This window comes from Cydia pomonella, chromosome 17 (genome assembly GCF_033807575.1).
Source record: "Cydia pomonella isolate Wapato2018A chromosome 17, ilCydPomo1, whole genome shotgun sequence".
NCBI lineage: Eukaryota > Metazoa > Arthropoda > Insecta > Lepidoptera > Tortricidae > Cydia > Cydia pomonella.
In genome coordinates, this window is record NC_084719.1 from 4,713,363 (window position 1) to 4,731,644 (window position 18,282).

The window sequence follows — 18,282 nt, forward strand, 5'->3', positions numbered from 1 at the left end:
AGCTTCATTACTGGCTTTGAAGAACATTTGCTTTAATTAAATTCGCTAGTAGTTGACACTGAGTTGTTCTAATGGAGATAATCTGGATTCTACTGTTATAACATGAGTGTTAATGTATTTGATTGAAATATTAGTATTTGAGCTTTGACTTTTAGGCCAATTCGAACGTATAGTCAGCTGCAGAGAGAGGTGACCCCTCCTGCATACAATCAGTCTATGCAGAGGGGGTCACCTCTCTCTGCATCTGACTGTACACTGATATAAGAGTGAATGATTGTCATTTAATTATCTTGCATTTCACTCGTACTTGTCCGTCTTGTTTGGGGAGGATGTTAAGTACAAGTTTGTGTGTATGGTACTTAAGCCTCAAGCATAGACAGACAGACGGACATGGCGAAGCTATAAGGTTCCTAGTTGACTACGGAACCCTACAAATGAGTGCCAGTGCAAACTTTGTAATAAGAGGACTTATAATAAACGGACCCGAAAATTTCTCTGGAAAAAAATTAAAACAAGACTTTGAAAGAGGTAACTTTTCAAAGTATTGTTTTAAATTTAGACTTTAAATAGTTGCATAAACTTGCTTCGTTTCTTCCAAAAGACGTCCTCTGCTTCCACATAAGCCTCATGAGGTCTTCTTGGCGTTCTACCATCCATAACGATGTCAAATTTTTTGAAGATAACCGCCTCACTATGCAAGACATAGAACGCCAGTTACGGAAAGAGAGACCTAAGCCCTCCTACGTGTACACGTTCAACGCAGCTGGCCAACTTTATTGTCACGCGTGCAATAGAGTATTTAAGAGCAAGTTCAGCCTGGCCAGCCGCATTAGGGCTCATGCAACGTCCATAATGTTTATTTAGGGTCGCCGTCATCGAAAACGATGAAGAGGACTATATATATCATCACAGGCCTTTGCGTCTATTGCAGACGATTTAAGCATTGCTGTTTAGACAACGGGCTTGGTGACTGTGGAGGCCGATGCGTATATATAAACCTCATGATATCATCCGAAAGAAGTCCGCTACTTCTCTCTTCATAACGACTGATTTTGCGCTGTTTTTATCCAACAATGCCTTGGATTTTGACCAGATCATTGGTATGTTATTGGTTCATCTTTTTCAGGGCCTTCTCTTGTACTATATTCTAGTTTGCGATGGTCACAAATTCCACACAAGAATTCTCCTTGGGGTATCTGAGAATTTGAAATTAGCGTACCACGACTTCCTAGGTACAAAGATTTTGTTCCTTAACTACAACCATGCTAAATTATATTTTGAAAATTACTGTTTGTCTTAAGTCAATCCATGCCTTATGTCATATGTCGTTATTCAGTGGTAACCAAAGAGAATCGTATAAGAAGTTATATAAATTTTTGGTGGTAACCATTAAGTGTGCTCGTAGAGCATGACGTTGTTCGGTAGTTGCTTTTAATAAAGAGATAGCTGGACTTTACTAAAAGCCACGATGGATTTCCGGGTGTTGATATGGTGTTGATTAAAACATGGTTAAACGCGTTTCAAGATTAGTTTCTCATTACCTGCATACTTCCACGAACGTGGAAGGAAACGACATTAATGAGCAAAACACAAAAAAAAATTCTTGTGACGTCTTCGCCATATAGGGAGCGTGCATGAACTGTAGGAGGCAGCACAGGAGCTGTCAGATTTTTGTCGCGAAGCGTAAATGTGAGGTTTATTGTTCCGATGTAGCCCACAAGATGGCAGAACCTACTATGGACAAGAAAACACTTGACGTGTAAATGTGCATGTTTATGGTTCCGATTCAGACCACAAGATGGCAGACCCTCCAACGCGCACGGTCCCTATTGAATCACAACGACAACCTTATGTCAATCCAGATTTATTGACATTGACATAAGCTGTAAAAAAATATAACATCTGAAAGAAGGTTTATTACTTAATTATGAATGCGAAAAAGAGTCATTATTGCTATAAATTTAATATACTAATAAACAGTAATGATATTAATAGCTACGTAACCATTTTATAAACGATAAAAGATCGAAGATGTACTCGTATTTTGCCAATAGCCAAAATAAAATTGTAACCATGCCTTTTTCTTATTTCTGAGATTAGCAATTTGTTAGCAATCAAATTAATAAAATCGTTTTGGTTTAAAATGTTTTCAGCGACATTTACCATTTCTTTCATATTATTTGTTACGTAATTAATGTAACATATAATTTAGTTTTAACTTATAGCCGGTCAAACAATATCGTCAGTAGAAAAAGGCGTGATATTCAAATTTTCTATGGGACGATTACCCTTTGCGCCTATATTTTTTTATTTGCCGCTTTTTCTACTGACGGAAATGGCTTGATAAACTATATCTTATTTATTGTTATTGAATACTATACGAAATAATATTACAAGAATATAATAGAGAGTAAACTCTTTGGAAATGACTGCGCTAGTTCATCATGGACAGAGGCAAGGAACAGAAACTCCTTAGGCAGAATTGTTGCAAAAGTGTCAAGCTGTCAGCTAGAAATAATAGTTCCAAATCTCTCCAGAGTAGCGCCAGAGTAGCTAAGAACCTAGGCGTTATTGACGGAGTGAAGTGCGCTGTCTATGATTAGATTTTTTTCTCTAGTATTCTAGGTATTGTTGCGCCACCTATTTATGGTTTTTTGTCTAACACTTTGGTGTATGGAGATTTTGTTCCTTGCCCCTACCTTCCATAATCATGGACTAACCCTTACGGTTGCTAGGTTACCAAACAACCCCTAGCAACCACTACCGCTTGTGATTGTCAAATATTGTAATTTCTCATTTGTATACTTGTTTATTGTTATTTTATTGTGGTTTTTTCAGTAAATAAGTAATCATGTCCGGAGTTATAAATAGGCCTATGAGTCAAATGCGGAAAATGGAAGCGGTACGTTCTGTTAAAATTGTTTGTGATGCGTTTTTATATTTATGGAAAATGGGGACGATACATTAATTTAGTTGGGAGTGTACCTGCCTGCGAAACATACGAGTTTCGATATCCGCAAGGACTATCGTGTGATATCTTTTTACAAGCTTTTATTTAACTTGCCCTGTTAGTATGTATGGGACAAATCTTGCAAGTTAATTTTGACCCACTTCCCGGTTTCCGATGAAGCTGAAAATTTGCATACATATGTAAGTCGGGCGACAATGCAATATTATGGTACCATCAAGCTGATCTGATGATGGAGACAGGAGGTAGCCATAGGAACTCTGTGATAAAATAACGCAACCGAATTGTGTTTGGGGTTTTTAGAATTGTCTCAATGAGTATTAGATGCCTGTGGAAAAAAGTACAGTCAGCGATAAAAGCTTGTACCAAAAATGAAATTTTTGCCAAAAACTTATTTCCTCATGGGTTATTTGTATAAATGAGTTAGTTTTTAGAAATTGGTCAGTTTTCACCAAAGTTAAAAGCTTACCTTATTATTACTGTAAAATAACGTTCTATTAGCTTAAATTGGTAGTGATTCTACTTATGAAGCTGAGATCTTAAGTTCGAATCTTTTAATAAATGTCTTTTATAAATTTGTGTGGTTATCACGAAAATTTGTTCCTGAGCATAAAGATGCTTTCTATGTATTTACTTAGATTTGGTGGAGTTAGAGAAACATTGTACGAAAAATAAACAGTTACTTAGATATTAAAAACTTACTGAAATTATAAGACTAAAAAAAAACTAATGCATGAATAAAATTTCAAAACATTCGTAGAAGGACTTTTCTCATACGGTTTCTCTTCCCCCGAGCTAAATAAACTATATTTCTTTTACCCTATTTTACCTTAAATCTATTAAATATATCGTTGTCCTTTTAATTTGTACCTACACCTACAATATAAATTTTGGTAGTGAGGATTAGGTAGATTTTAGCTAGATTTACCCAAAGTATTAAATAGGTTTTACTGATCACCTGTAAGAGCAGTCGTTGTAAATTGAATCTACTGTCTCATACATAAGGTCGATATTTAAACGATAGATACAATAACAGCTTCGACAGGAAAATATAACGTATGTAATAAATTAATAGTATTAAGCAAACGCGGATCGGTCCGCGCGATCTCGCCAACTATTATATAAACCTAGAGGTTTTCAATATTGGCTTACTGTATAAAACCTTGTTTCAAAAATTTATAGTGAATAAATAAACTAAAAAAAAAGGTAAAAAATACCTATTTAAATTGTCAAATGAAACGAATAGCAACGAGACTAATTTATTTTTTCAAAGTCACAGACAATGACACATGTACAGTTTACATATCGTGTATAACAGATGGCGCTAGTAGTAATTAACTTATATTATTTAGATACGTATTTTAACAAATTGAAGAAATTAATCAATGTTGTCTTTAAACAGAAAGAATCCCTCTTCCGGACTCGCAAGCGGATCCTTCGGTACCTGGTCCACAGCTACTTGAAAGCCGAAGGTCTGTTCCATGCAGCTGACACTATGGCAGAGGAAGCAGGTCTTACTGCTGAGTACGAAGTGTGTGATAACATAGACCTGGACATCATCATGCAGGTGAGAAAGTATTGATAATATGTCGATACCAAAAATAGGTCCAGAATAACACTTTATATTCTCACGTTTTATACATTTATTTAATGTCATTAACTCATTAACGGCTTAGCTTTTATGCGACGTTTCAGCCAGGTTGCACTAGCTGTGACACGGAAGACTACTATGGCCACAGCTAGTGCAACCCGGTTGAAACGTCAGGGCCAGATTTAAGAGCATGGCATGGAGTAGACGCCAGTTATCGCGGTCCTCGGCCTTCGTCCTTTTAGTTGCTGCGTGTAACTTGCTCGTGGTTTTCCTCTTCCTGTTCTACCTTCGATCTTGCCTTCCAAAATAGTTTTAAAGAGAGTGTCGTGTCTTATTAAGTGACCTGTCATTTTGCCTGGTCTATTATTATTATTATTATTATTTAAACTTTATTGCACAAGTACAAGTATAACGTACAATAGGCGGACTTAATGCCTTGAGGCATTCTCTACCAGTCAACCACTGGGCCAAACAGAAATTTGCTAAGGTGGGTGCAGTGTGAAAAAAAATATTCCAAAATTAAATACTAAGTCTAATACTACTAAGCCAGTATACAAACTAATAGGTAATATATATAATACTTTTATAAACTACACAAATTATCATTATAAATACATATACAAATTAATTACATAATATACTATACAATATACATAAATATACTTCTGCATGTGTGCGGGGCAGGGGGGAAGAGGGGGGGGGGGGTCCCACTAGACAGTATCTAGCAGGTGCTTGTAGAGAATACGTTTGAAATTCAGCTTGTTTGCGGCTTGTCTAATCGTTAGAGGAAGCGCATTCCAAAGACGGATTGCTTGAACAGCGAAAGAAGACTTTAGGAAACCAGTATGGTGAGGGAGAACAGAGAGTTTAAGAGAACGGGCAGAGCGCAGCTCGCAGCCTGGGCGGGGGGTCATAAAGTTGAAGTTACATTTGAGATATTCTGGAGTGGAGGGCTCGAATAGGATAGAGAAAAGTGAGGAGAGTATTCGAAAGGAACGGCGCTGACGTATGGGAAGCCACTTGAGCTGGCGACGGTAGCTAGATATATGATCAAACTTTCGAATTCCAAAAATGAAGCGTATTCCATTGTTTACGAGTCGATCGAGTTTGTTGAGAGAATTTTGACACATGTTCGTTGTACACACATCAGCATAATCAATGAGCGGGAGGATGAGTGCTTGAACGAGCAATTTCTTTGTGCATACCGGAAGAAAATTTTTGAAACGGTAGAGTGTGCGTAAGGTACAAGTGACCTTCCGGCTCACTTCCGAAAGTTGCCCGTCCCATGAGAGATGCCTGTCAATGACTAAACCGAGGTCCTTCACTTGACTCGAAATAGGTATGACCGAGCCGTCAAAAATGATCGGTGCAACAGAAAGTGCATTCAACTTTAAGAGTTGCCATCGACTACCCAGAATGATGGCCTGGCACTTAGAAGGGTTGACAGAGATGCCAAAAGAACTAGACCAATCACTTATGTGATCCAGATCATCATTGATAGCCTCAATTGCGGAATTGACATCCGCTACCTCGGCTTGGGCGTATAATTGCAGATCGTCTGCATACAGGTGATGGTCGCATTTGAGTCCGTGTGTAATGAAATTAATAAACACCGAAAATAACAATGGAGAGAGAATACCACCTTGCGGTACTCCAGTGTTCAGATCACACCAATCAGACTGACACCTATCTCTACGGACAGCTTGGGAGCGACCGGACAGGTACGATTCAAACCATGCCATTGACTCTGATGAGAACCTGAGATGGGAAAGAGCAGCCAATAGAAGGTCATGGTCAACAACGTTAAAGGCATTCGAGAAGTCAATGAGAACAAGCGCTGTAACTTTCGAGGATTCCATGCCCTGTCTTATGTCCTCAGTGACTTTCAAAAGCGCGGTGGTCGTACTATCGTCGTCGTCTATTCTCTATAGTCCTCAGTAGGCTTCTCCTCTCTCCAACAATTCGCAGGACTTCATCGTTCGTTTTTTTCTCAGTTGTTTTCTATGTTGAAACGTAGTACTATTACTATTATTTTCAATCGAATGATACAATTTGTGTAAGTATTTTATTATAACTAAATTTCATCCTATATGTACAGTCGCCAACAGATGCATCGGAGCTGCCGAAGTGCTCAAAAATATTTGAACACGCACTCTATCGCCTTGACAACAGAGGCGTGTTCAGATATTTGTGAGCACCTTGGCTGCCCCAATATATCTAATAGCGACTGTAAATTCACGGACTTGTTAAGCCATTTAGGGTTTAGGGCCAATTAGCTTTAACCGTGAATGAACGTACCTGTACGTGACACATATTCGGTATCCCTCCGCAGTGCAGTGTTCAGTGAACCGGTCCGTTACACACGAGAGCACTCACACACTGGAACGTTTAACGGGGATGTTACCGGGGGGTTTATTTATTACTTATTATTGGGTTGTTGAGTGCCTTTAAGTGCCCCGTTCGACCTAGCAGTGAACTATTGTGACGGCCCTTAAAGTTCATTACTAATGCCCGTTGAATCCAGGAAGTTCCAGATTCTTTGAGCCCTAATGTTCTGTACCTCATAGGGTTGCACGTGCCGCCCTAAGTAGATCAAGAAAACATTTTTTTTTTTAATATTGTGTTGAATTTTTTTTACGCTTCTCTCTCCTATAATAGTACAAAATAAAGTCAAACGAAGAGGCATAGCTATAGTTAATTTACATCAAACTGTGTAAAAATATTTTCAATAATATTAGTGCCCAGAGAGGAAAATTAGGACTCCGGTATGGAGAAACGGTCGTCCACTACCTCTTAACAGTGTTACTGCCTTCGAGCAACACAGGGAAGGGAGACGGAATTCATACTATTTCCCCTCTGCCAAAGCATTGGCACAACTGTGCCTATGGCGGTGCATGTTGTGACTCGTCCGTACACAAAAAGAGATCGAGGTGTGCAAGATTTGTCTTCGACGTGTGTCATTTTCTATGTATTTGTGTCGTCATTACAGATTGGATTTTGTATGTAGTGAGTGAGAAGTGCGACTGTGTGCAAGATTTGTACGGTAAGATATTGCTTAGGCTCCTCCCTTACGACGTGTCGGAAGCCGGTGTTGCTCGAAGGTTACTGCCTATCCTGTGTAATTTTTGTGTTTTGTACAATAGTTTATACATACATACGAGTACTAGTAGATATTCGGAGCTCAATCTTACGAGCTATTCGAATCAGAACATCTAGACTAGATATTCGGAGCCACACAAATTAAGGTCACACGTGATAACCTCAAAACGTATTAAATTGTATAAGATGACGGCTTTATGATATCCCAGCCACATTCACACTGTTGGCGGGGTGCCTAAACTGGCATTACCTTGCTACATTCAAAATGTTATAACTCCATTTAATAGTTACAGGGATATGACTTTTCGGGAATGGGCGGTATGAGGGCGTCATCTGTTTCGTATGCAATATATTATTTATTGGCAGAGTCGAAATTTAAGTCATTGTTTATATTATGTCGCCTATATTAAATGGCGGCATGATAACGACTAAAGAGCCTTTTCTGTAAAGTGTTATAATAGTTATCGCCTAGATATCTAAGTACATAATTATACACCGTGGGCCAATTAAACCCGACAGGGTTGGTATCAATACCTCATGGTTTTCAAAATGACCGGTTCTGCATGAGGACGGGATCGTAAAACGACCAGAATAGCAGAAAGCCTATATCTCAAAATAGCAAAACAACTACCTTGCAAAAGGTCTTCGTCTCCAAATTGCTTAGTATCAAAAGTACTAGTTGGCAAAACGACCATCTCGTGGAACGTCTACATCTTTAAATGCCTTAGTAGTTAAACGACCAGATCGTATAAGAACTGAATCTCAGAATGGCCCAGTAACCAAAATACTTGTTATTGAAAGGACATGGACCAAAAAATGTTTCTGCAATTGTGGTCGTTTTGCGATCCCGTCCTCTTGCGAATCGCTCATTTTCAAATCCAGTGGTTTTGATACCAACCCACCCGACAGATATTCTTGACTATAAATATTAATTTCCTTATTCGTAAAACTTAGCAACCACTTATTTACTAACCTTTGCTAAATTTTGTCTCTTTCTGACAAACGGAAATGTCAAAATGACGGACAAACGATTATTAACGGTTTGTTAGATTTGACACATCAACGTTTATGTACAACACTGTCAGTACTGTTATTTATTTGTGATAATGATAAGAAATAACTGATAGATAATATTCACATTGGCACATCGAAAATAGGTTGCCTAATTAAATTGTACCTGGACTGTAAAAAAAAACTTTTTATTTTATTTTAACGATTAATAATAATAATAATAATAATAATAATTCAGCCTATATACGTCCCACTGCTGGGCACAGGCCTCCTCTCATGCGCGAGAGGACGCATTTAACGATTTAACGAGGAGTATTTAACGATTAAATAACAAAAAAAGTAAATACTTACTTACTGCTGTGACGCAGCGACCCGAAGTGTATCTTGGCCTCCGACCCCAAAGACCGCCAATGCTTCTGTCCAAAACCGTTTCTGTCCAGCCGACGGCGCCGAGTTCGCTAAGGTCTTTTTGCACTTCATCTCTCCAGTGGTACCTAGGGCGTCCAGACGGTCTTCGGCCATTTGAAACTCCAGAGTAGGCCCTCCAGACCAGACAGAAATTTCGTTTCTCCAATGATGTTCGGCTCGGACACCAGATCTTAAATCTCCTGGTTCTGCGGAGTCTCCAGGTTCCATCCTCTCCTCGTGAAAAAAAGTAAATAAAAAAAATTATTTACTGTCCGTACGCAACGTAACAAGGCAATCTATTTGCTATGTGTCAACATGAATATCATTTCTCATCACAAATAAATAAAAGATAAGGGTATAATTATATTTCTTATACCGTATATCCTACTAATATATTCTCATCAACTTTGTAGTTTTATAGATAATAAAATTCCCAAGCTAAGTAAGTTTCCCTGTTCGCTCTTCGCTCTGAAACTTTAGTTGGCAAGATTCTCAGATGAGCTCAACTTTCACTCATAACGTCTTTATATACGCGAAGAGCTTTTAGAATTAAAGAGCTAAATTAAATTTCCGCTGGCGAAGACAATATCAATCATAATACGAGTAGGTACGGTCGCGTTCAAAAACATCTCTAGAAGCTAACGTTCCAAAATATTTTATACAATCGTGGTATAATAGAGAGCTTTTAAGTCGAGTAGCGTGTTTAGGCAACGAAGCTTGCTGAGTGGCCTAAGTAAGGTACGACATTAAAAAGATTGATGATATCACTTTTGTATACAACTACTGGAAGTGATCCCTTGAAGGGATAAGTTCACCTTTGTACTTATCTTTTCCTAATTGTAAGTTCCTTTTATTATGTGTTTTTGTACAATAAAGAGTTTACTACTACTACCTTTGGTAAGTATTATTTATTTATTTAAACTTTATTGCACAATACATGAAGAGTACAAATGGCGGACTTAATGCCAGAAGGCATTCTCTACCAGTCAACCATGAGCCAAACCGAAAGATCCTAATTGGTGCAGGGTCAGAATACAGCAACACAGACATAAACGCGCGACTCCCGCACCGCGCCCGCGCAACACGTCTTCTATGGGAGCGCGGCGGCACATTGGTAATTTTTTTTACAGTTGACATCTGCGTATCGAAATGAATCTTATAGTTGAGTGGAAGCCCATACATGAAAAGTACGCATTTATAGTTTGGTATACGAAATCTTAATTCAACCATTACAGTCGACGAATAGAAAAATATATTTATACGCCCTTATTGTGAGTGTCTTAGAGGCGTGTTTGGAACGCTGGTTTGTATAGATGTTTGTAAACTCGTCTGTACTTTACCTACTTACTCTTTAAATCTTTTTCATCACTTAACTGCAAGCTCTCCGCTGCAAGCGCTTATTCCAGCTTTTGACAGGCCAATTTTAGTTCATTCATTCATTCTTTTAAAATTATGGCTTTAGTCCAGTGGAACTGTTTTGCCAGTATCAAGGTATTAGGAGCTTTAAATACGACTAAAATTGTACGGTTAGTACAAGACAGTGTACGGTGATTTTATTAGCTCTTGTAAAGCGATAGCTGGACTTTACTAGTAGCACGTGGAATACCGGCCGTTGACTCCAAAATGGTGTCAACAAATGGTATAATAAGCTATCGATATTACACTTTAAACAATATTAATGAGCAAAAAGCAAAGGAATTAATCACGAGGCGTGACTATCAAGATGGCGCTCGAAGCAGAGTATTTAGTTAGTTTCCCCATAACTGATGCACCTACCAACAATAAAATTCGAATTTAAACCCCATTGAACCTAAAATAAGGATAGATATATGCGCGAAATACGCGCTGGTGGCTTAGCGGTAAGAGCGTGCGACTTGCAATCCGGAGGTCGCGGGTTCAAACCCCGGCTCGTACCAATGAGTTTTTCGGAACTTATGTACGAAATATCATTTGATATTTACCAGTCGCTTTTCGGTGAAGGAAAATATCGTGAGGAAACCGGACTAATCCCAACAAGGCCTAGTTTACCCACTGGGTTGGACTTGGAAGGTCAGATGGCAGTCGCTTTCGTAAAAACTAGTGCCTACGCCAAATCTTGGGATTAGTTCTCAAACGGACCCTAGGCTCCCATGAGCCGTGGCAAAATGCCGAGACAACGCGAGGAAGAAGAGAGAAGCATTTACCCACTTACTCATTGACTAATAAAAATAGCATACTTGGGAGAATCAACTTTTTAGCGTCACTCGTTGCCATGGTTACGATTAGTTGTCCAGGGGACAAAAGTTCATTGAAATACTGATTTTATGGTACTTAAATGTATTAAACTTGCGTTTTTGTGGTCGTTATAACCAATGTCCATAATGGGCCCCCTACTAAGCATGTTAATAGAACGGCATACAACGTCCCTTCAAACAAACTGTGCCACTGTTGTCCCTTGGACAACGGGACAGGATAACAAAACAAAAAAAGTTGATTCACCCACTTAATAAGATACAAGCAGTATATGTTTACTTAGTTTAGATATGGTTATGAAATTATATTTTAACTTAATTTAATTAAAAGTCAATTTAAAAAACGTATGAATGTCTTAGTACTGTATAAATATTATCTTATCGATTATTTTTTCTCTTTCTAGGACTACACAAGTTACTACCTATCCCGCTTCAACAAGCAGCCTCAGTTCCTCCGCCAGCTGTCACCGCCGGTGCCCCGTAGACCTCCGACGCGACAGGCGAGACCGAGGCCGGAGGCCGAGGCCCTTGGGCCTCATGAGGCCTCGCTACCGGATGTTACGGTCACGCAGCTCTGTTTGGCTAAACAGGTGTGGTTCTTGTAATAAGGTTTTGGCAAACAAAAAACATTTTTGATACAAGCTTTTATCACTCATCGAGCCAATTCTAAAAATCCCATACAGGTTGTTAGATGGCGTTCTGAAGGTTTTGGGTACGGTGACGGATGGCATCTCAATACAATTTTCAGTTTTGAAGCTATAAATTGTATTGAGATAACATCTCTCACCGTACCCAAGCTGTTTGAAAAATACCATAATCTGTTTGATTTTTGCTCCTTTTTCGGACCCACAATGTATATTATTGGAAACCTTAACAGCTGTGCCAGCTATTTGTGCAATATTCCTATTTGTTATATAACAAAATCATTATTAGTTAGATAGAATAGGGGTCATACACATTATATAGTACGCTTAACTTGTTCGCGTCTTTCCTGTAGACATCGCAAAGTTTAGGGTATCTAAAGTTAATTTTTAAGTTGCACTTTTACAGGTGCTACATTTTTTGAGTAATTGAGGCTCAAATAAGAAAAACAGGACATGTAATATGTACCATTATAGTCATTAAGGCGGTTATCCGATGCGATTTGTATGTCGCTCTAAAGTTTGAGCGAGAGAACGCTGTGCGGGTATTATAGCGACATCCCGCTCGCACATCGGCGCGACGTGCGAATCGCATCCAGTTTGTAAACCGCCTAACTTATAATGTACCACTGTCCACAAAAGTAACCTTTTTCTGAAATGTGTTTAATCCATAGGTGTTAAACCTCACTTTGTTTCAGGACTATCAAAGCATACCAGCTATAGAACTGAAATCCTTATCAACATTCCTGGCCCGAGCATCTCCAGAAAAGAAGCAACTGGTTGAAGACTTGTACCAGGATATCATCAAGCCGGCGAATGTCAGCTGGGACGGTATCAAGGGGCTGGGAGAGGCAAAGAGCTTGTTGATGGAGTCTGTCGTTTATCCTGTCAGGTAACACAAGTAGATACATACATACATAAACTCACACCTGTATTCCCAAAAGGGGTAGGCAAAGCACATGAAACTGCTAGTTTCAGTGCCACCTCATGCAATTAAAGGGTTAAAAAAAACGAAATTGTGATATTGCACAATGTGACAGGTTGCCAGCTCATCGCCCACAACACAATTGGGTACTTGACACATGTTGAATATTATAACAAAATTTAGTTAGGTAAATGGATAGAAAATGAGCCATCCATTATAAAAAAGTGGAATTTATAAAAATATATTGAGATCATAAAAAAATACAAGGCTCCGAAGTCTCAAAAAAAATTTTTTTTTTGTCTTTCAAAAATAGAAAAGAAAATGGCACCATTCAATTCCTTAGATTTTATTGAAAAATAAATTGTATGACAACTATACACATAAACGCAATATTTCAGGGTCAAAATGACAATTTCCTTGATCTTCCATACATTTAGGACAGACTTATATGATGTGACGTCACATCACCTTATCATTTTGTTAGAGGCGTTTCAATCGTCGACTGCGAGCGTCAGACTTTAACTCTCATTTCTGACCTTTGTGTTGCTTAAATGCCATGAGTCCTATGTAGACATGATCCTCAGGAAAATCAAGATCGTTGACATTATTTACAAAAAACAGTCAAGTAGCCAATTGAAACCATATCCTACAAGGGGGTGGTGAAATTCTTAATCCAACACCACACGGTAAACAAGTGATTTTTTGTATGAAGTCAATGTGGGGAAGGCTGGCATATAAAATTTATTGCAGGGAAGACCGTCATAAGTCAATATGCTGCAACGAAGTGTCGGAAAATTTTTCCGCCATCAATCAGAAACTGCAAATCTGTAATCTCTTTTAAGTACAACCTTCAAAAGTATTTACTCGTAACTAAAGAGAATTTGAAATATTGGTGGATTGTCAATGAAAATGTTGTAGCCCCAGTCAATTTACTGCCATCTTTCGACACATGATTAAAACTTTTAGAACGATTGACTTTGATCCTTATTCTTTCAATGATAGTTGTTGAATTTGTAGTTATGGCGGAATCGTTTCGAGCGATGGCGCCACAAATTTTAGCCGATGCCCGGTAAGATGGCGCCATTTTTTGATATTGAACAAATTTCACATATATCAGTGAAAGAATAAGGATAAAAGTCAAATGGCGTTCTAAAAGTTTTAATCATGTGTCAAAAGATGGCAGTAAATTTATTGTGGCTACAAAGTTTTCATTGACACCTAAATCATCAAAATCGGGTAATTTCAACGCTACATTGGAACGTATCCGACCCAAAAATACGAGTATCCAACCACATAAGTAAACATTAAATTTCCTATTCGCTTTACTGTATTAAAAAAAAAGGTATTTGAGGGAAGTTTATAAAGCCTTTTAAAATATATTTGCTTTGAGAACTTCCGCAAATATGAAAAAGTTCAGAGAATGTGGGATATGAGTGTACAAGTTGCACGAATAGAAACCTATAAAACGTAGATTTCTTGTAATAAGGTCACGCACGAGTCGACTCTGAAAGTGAATTTCGAAACTCGCTGATTGCAACGTTTTACAACTTAGTCTGTCTTGGGAGCGCATAGCGGGAATGCAACCTTTTTAGGGTTCCGTGGTTTTCATCTAACTTGAAACCTGTGTGTTTTAAATAGATCAGTTATGAATACTACAACTACTGGACCCTACTCATAGTGTTGTATTCCTGCCGGTGAGTATGGTTGCCAAGAGCTCAACGAGGGTGCGGAGTGTTAGGGTCGGCAATGCGCATGTAACTCCTCTGGAGTTGCAGGTGTACATAGGCTACGGAGACTGCTTACCATCAGACTGGCCGTATGCTAGTTTGCCACCGACGTAGTATATTAAAAGAAACTAAATATTTGATACCTTATTATTTTACCGATTTGTAAACAGATTATGCCACTGAAGATGTCAGACAATCGACCCATCTGAGTGATATGGGATAGGAAAGCCTATACAGACTTTCCTATCCACAGAAACATCTTTAGCCACGCTTCAGTTCTGTCTGAAAAAGCTTAATAGAGGGCATCTATTAACGCTTATAGGTACGAGCTGACAGACAAAAATGATAATTTAATATCAGCCTTACTCATTGATTGTTTTGGCTTGCTTGATGGATTTAGTGACCACCTTGCATTATGTTATGAAGGATCTCTGCACGTCTGTGCATAAATATAGATTGCAAACTATTTTGTTCAAGGCACCCAGAAGTATTCACTGGTCTTCTGGAACCCTGGCGCGGCGTTCTTCTACACGGCCCCCCTGGTACGGGCAAGACTCTGCTGGCGCGCGCCGTGGCCAACGAGAGCCGGTGCACGTTCTTCAACGTGCAGCCGAGCACGGTCGTCACCAAGTGGCGAGGGGACTCTGAACGGATCGTTAAAGTAAGTTTCTTTTACACGGCCCCGGCCCGCACGCGCCGTGGCGTTCGAGAGTCTATGCACGCTCCTTAATAAGCAGCCGAGCGCTATTGTTGTCACGAAGTGGTGGGGTAACTTAAAAGAGCTAACCACTCCGCCTTTAGTAATGCTGTGGAGTACCGGCTTTGTACTCGAAGATCACAGATTCACTCTGAAGTCTCTGAATCTATTTGCAATCCACTACATGTTGCATGCGCTACACATTGGGCTACCGTCAAGCATGAAGAGAACTTTTAGTCGGAAAATCAAATGCTGATAGTTTTGAGATTCTTCTAAATGTTTTTGTTTCAGGTGCTCTTCGAGATGGCGTCGTACTACGCTCCATCAATAATCTTCATCGACGAGGTAGAGACGCTTGCCTCAGAGCGGTCCATGCCTGGCGAACACGAAGCCTCACGGCGACTAAAGGCTCAGCTCCTGACTGAGCTGGATGGAGTGAGCGAGAGGGAAGGCATCGTGTTCCTGTTAGCCAATTCTAACATGCCATGGTTCGTTAAACCAGTTTGTGGGCAGAATTCGTCTACCATCACCGTTAGCAACTAGGTACCCTTATAAAGTGTCATGGCTTGACCACTCTGTTATTACAGCTTGCAACGCCATCATTATCCCTCGTTGATTAAAAAAATAACTTTATTGTTTTTGGGTAAATCACATATCTTTTTGGTCATTGTATTCTTTCGTAACGAGGTCATTATATAAGACGATGTAGGCGAGGATTATTAACGGGCTCGCACGGCTGCGGTTGGTACCTCGTACTGAAGGCCTAAGATAGTCGACTCTTTATCATTTGTCACCATGCCTGTCACGTTCTAACAAGTATGTAAATGCGAAAGTGACAGGCATAGCGACAGGTGATAAAAATGGAACAATGCTGTTACCGCTGAACATTATATAGAATGTCCCTTCCACTTACCATCCGCCTTCGAGTCTATTACAGACTATACAAATAGTGTCAAGTATGGTGACAACGTTTAAGTTAATACGGGAGTGACAAACACGACGGCTAGGCAGGTGTAGTGTGCCCGTGGCAAACAAATGTCGCGCTGATGACGCTTGGCTCGCTTACTTGCGAGTGTCTTAGACCAACGTTTATCAGTTATCACCTTCCTATCATTTCACAGGGACATCGACCCCGCCATGCTGCGTCGCTTAGAAAAACGCATCTACATCCCCTTGCCAGACCAGAAGACCCGAGCTGAACTATTCGCTCTGTTTCTCGGTCCTGATGGAGCTCCGTACGTTACCGTGCGTAATAACTAATTGTAACATTATTGCAATAGGATTTGCGATGTTATTAATGATTTGATGTGTAGCTTGTGTCCTCGCGGACTGCGTTTGTGGGTTAGGTTTTCACCATTTTAAATTTTTGTCTATTTGTTTCTCTATCTCTTGAATATGCAAGAGCGATACAAGCGAATGGACGAACGGTCTCTGCATGCATTTTAGAAGTTATGACCAGAAGAGTTAGTTAAGGCCTAGTTTTACACCACATAAAGTCTTTCTGCATTTTCAGGACTTGGCCTCTAGAACCGAGGGGTATTCGGGCAGCGATATCAAGCTGGTGTGTAAGGAGGCACTCATGGCTGGCGTGAGGAAGATGCTGCCCAATATGGGGAAAGGTCAGTTGTCAGTTGTAACAAATCTTTAGCATTGAAATTTCAGTGTATCGATATATTTGGTCATTTTGGCCGTCACTATCTACTAGACTTAAATCGACCGGCAAATGGACCATGATTACCTTTTGTATTATCTTTGAGCTCCCGATATTTCGACGCAGTTACATGCATGTTGTGGTAACGTTGAAAGCAAACGCAGCGGACGTGCACGAATGAGGGTAGACTGCGCGCGGTCTACACAACTCTGACACCCACCCGCTATCTCCAGTTACCCGTAAACAAGATGCATGTAACTGCGTCGCAATATCTGGAGCTCAAAAACAATATAAAAGGTAAACCCAGTCCCTATCCTTGTCGATTTAAGTCTAGTGAAACTAACCGTTTATCATTCAAAACCGTCACCTTCTATTTGATGCTGACCGTGCTCGCTGGAACTACGCGCTTATGATGGCGGGCGTTAGAAAGATATAGCTGCATATGGGGAAGGTTATTTCTGGAACCGGGGGGTACTCCGGTAGGGATATCAAGTTGGTGTGTAAGGAGACACTCATAGGTGGCGTGCGGAAGTTGCTGCCAAATATGAGGAAAGGTCAGTTTCAGGAAAAAAATCATACCTGACATCATAACAAATACATACTGGACCCTTGATCACATTCGAACTCTAGTCTTTGAATATAGCCAACAACAGAATAACAATCAAATTGACATCAGTTTGAAAGTTCCTCCTCTTTATGTCTGTTTAAATTCGTTATTTTCCATACTTAAGGACCGGGAAAAGATTCTTATAAGTACAAACCGCGTTGAATGTCGCATTAAAAAAAGACTAAGTTACATTAATCTGTAACACAAAAAAAACTACATCGGGACATGTCAAATATAATTCATGTTAACTAATTTGAAGCAGATACCATTTTACGTCGCTCTATCGCAACTTTTTATTGAAGTTTTATTCGTCTTTCAGGAGACAAACACCACCGCAAAGACCGTCTAGACCTCTCCGCCATCTTGACAGCCATAGAGAAGACCAAGCCCGTCTCCAAGAACCTGAGCAAGAGGCACGAGGAATGGCAGAATGAGACAGGCTGCTCGTAATCCGAATTAAGTCTTATTGCGTCCTGATAAAGTATAAATTTCATCAATACCATATAATGTTTGACTGGTGTATTCACTGTTTGTTTTATTGAAATATTTAAATTGAAAATCAGAGCAAGAAGCATAAGGAATGGCAGAACAAGACAGGCTGTTCGTGATCGGAATTAAATCTTATTGCATCCTGACAAAGTACAAATTTGCTCAATATTATGGAATGTGTGACTGGTCTGTTTTTTTTTTTTTATATTATTAGACGTGGGGCACTATGACGTGTAT

The 18,282-nt window shown here is 39.5% G+C and overlaps 1 protein-coding gene across 1 annotated transcript; it reads left to right on the forward strand.

The window, feature by feature from the left end:
• Positions 1-2,326: 2,326 nt before the first annotated feature.
• On the forward strand, positions 2,327-18,082 carry LOC133527024 (katanin p60 ATPase-containing subunit A-like 2). Its single transcript, XM_061863910.1, has 9 exons — positions 2,327-2,902; positions 4,371-4,535; positions 11,713-11,898; positions 12,648-12,841; positions 15,079-15,262; positions 15,590-15,786; positions 16,420-16,543; positions 16,812-16,917; positions 17,876-18,082. The coding sequence occupies exons 1-9, from the start codon at positions 2,852-2,854 to the stop codon at positions 18,004-18,006; spliced, it is 1,338 nt and encodes a 445-aa protein (XP_061719894.1). The 5' UTR covers positions 2,327-2,851; the 3' UTR covers positions 18,007-18,082.
• The last annotated feature ends 200 nt before the right edge of the window (positions 18,083-18,282 follow it).

Excerpts from the sequence above, each read along its gene's own strand:
- LOC133527024 (XM_061863910.1), top strand. The coding sequence starts at position 2,852 with ATGTCCGGAGTTATAAATAGGCCTATGAGTCAAATGCGGAAAATGGAA. Across the intron at positions 11,899-12,647 it reads AGCTCTGTTTGGCTAAACAG|GACTATCAAAGCATACCAGC; the intron begins GTGTGGTTCTTG and ends ACTTTGTTTCAG. Across the intron at positions 16,918-17,875 it reads GCTGCCCAATATGGGGAAAG|GAGACAAACACCACCGCAAA; the intron begins GTCAGTTGTCAG and ends TTCGTCTTTCAG.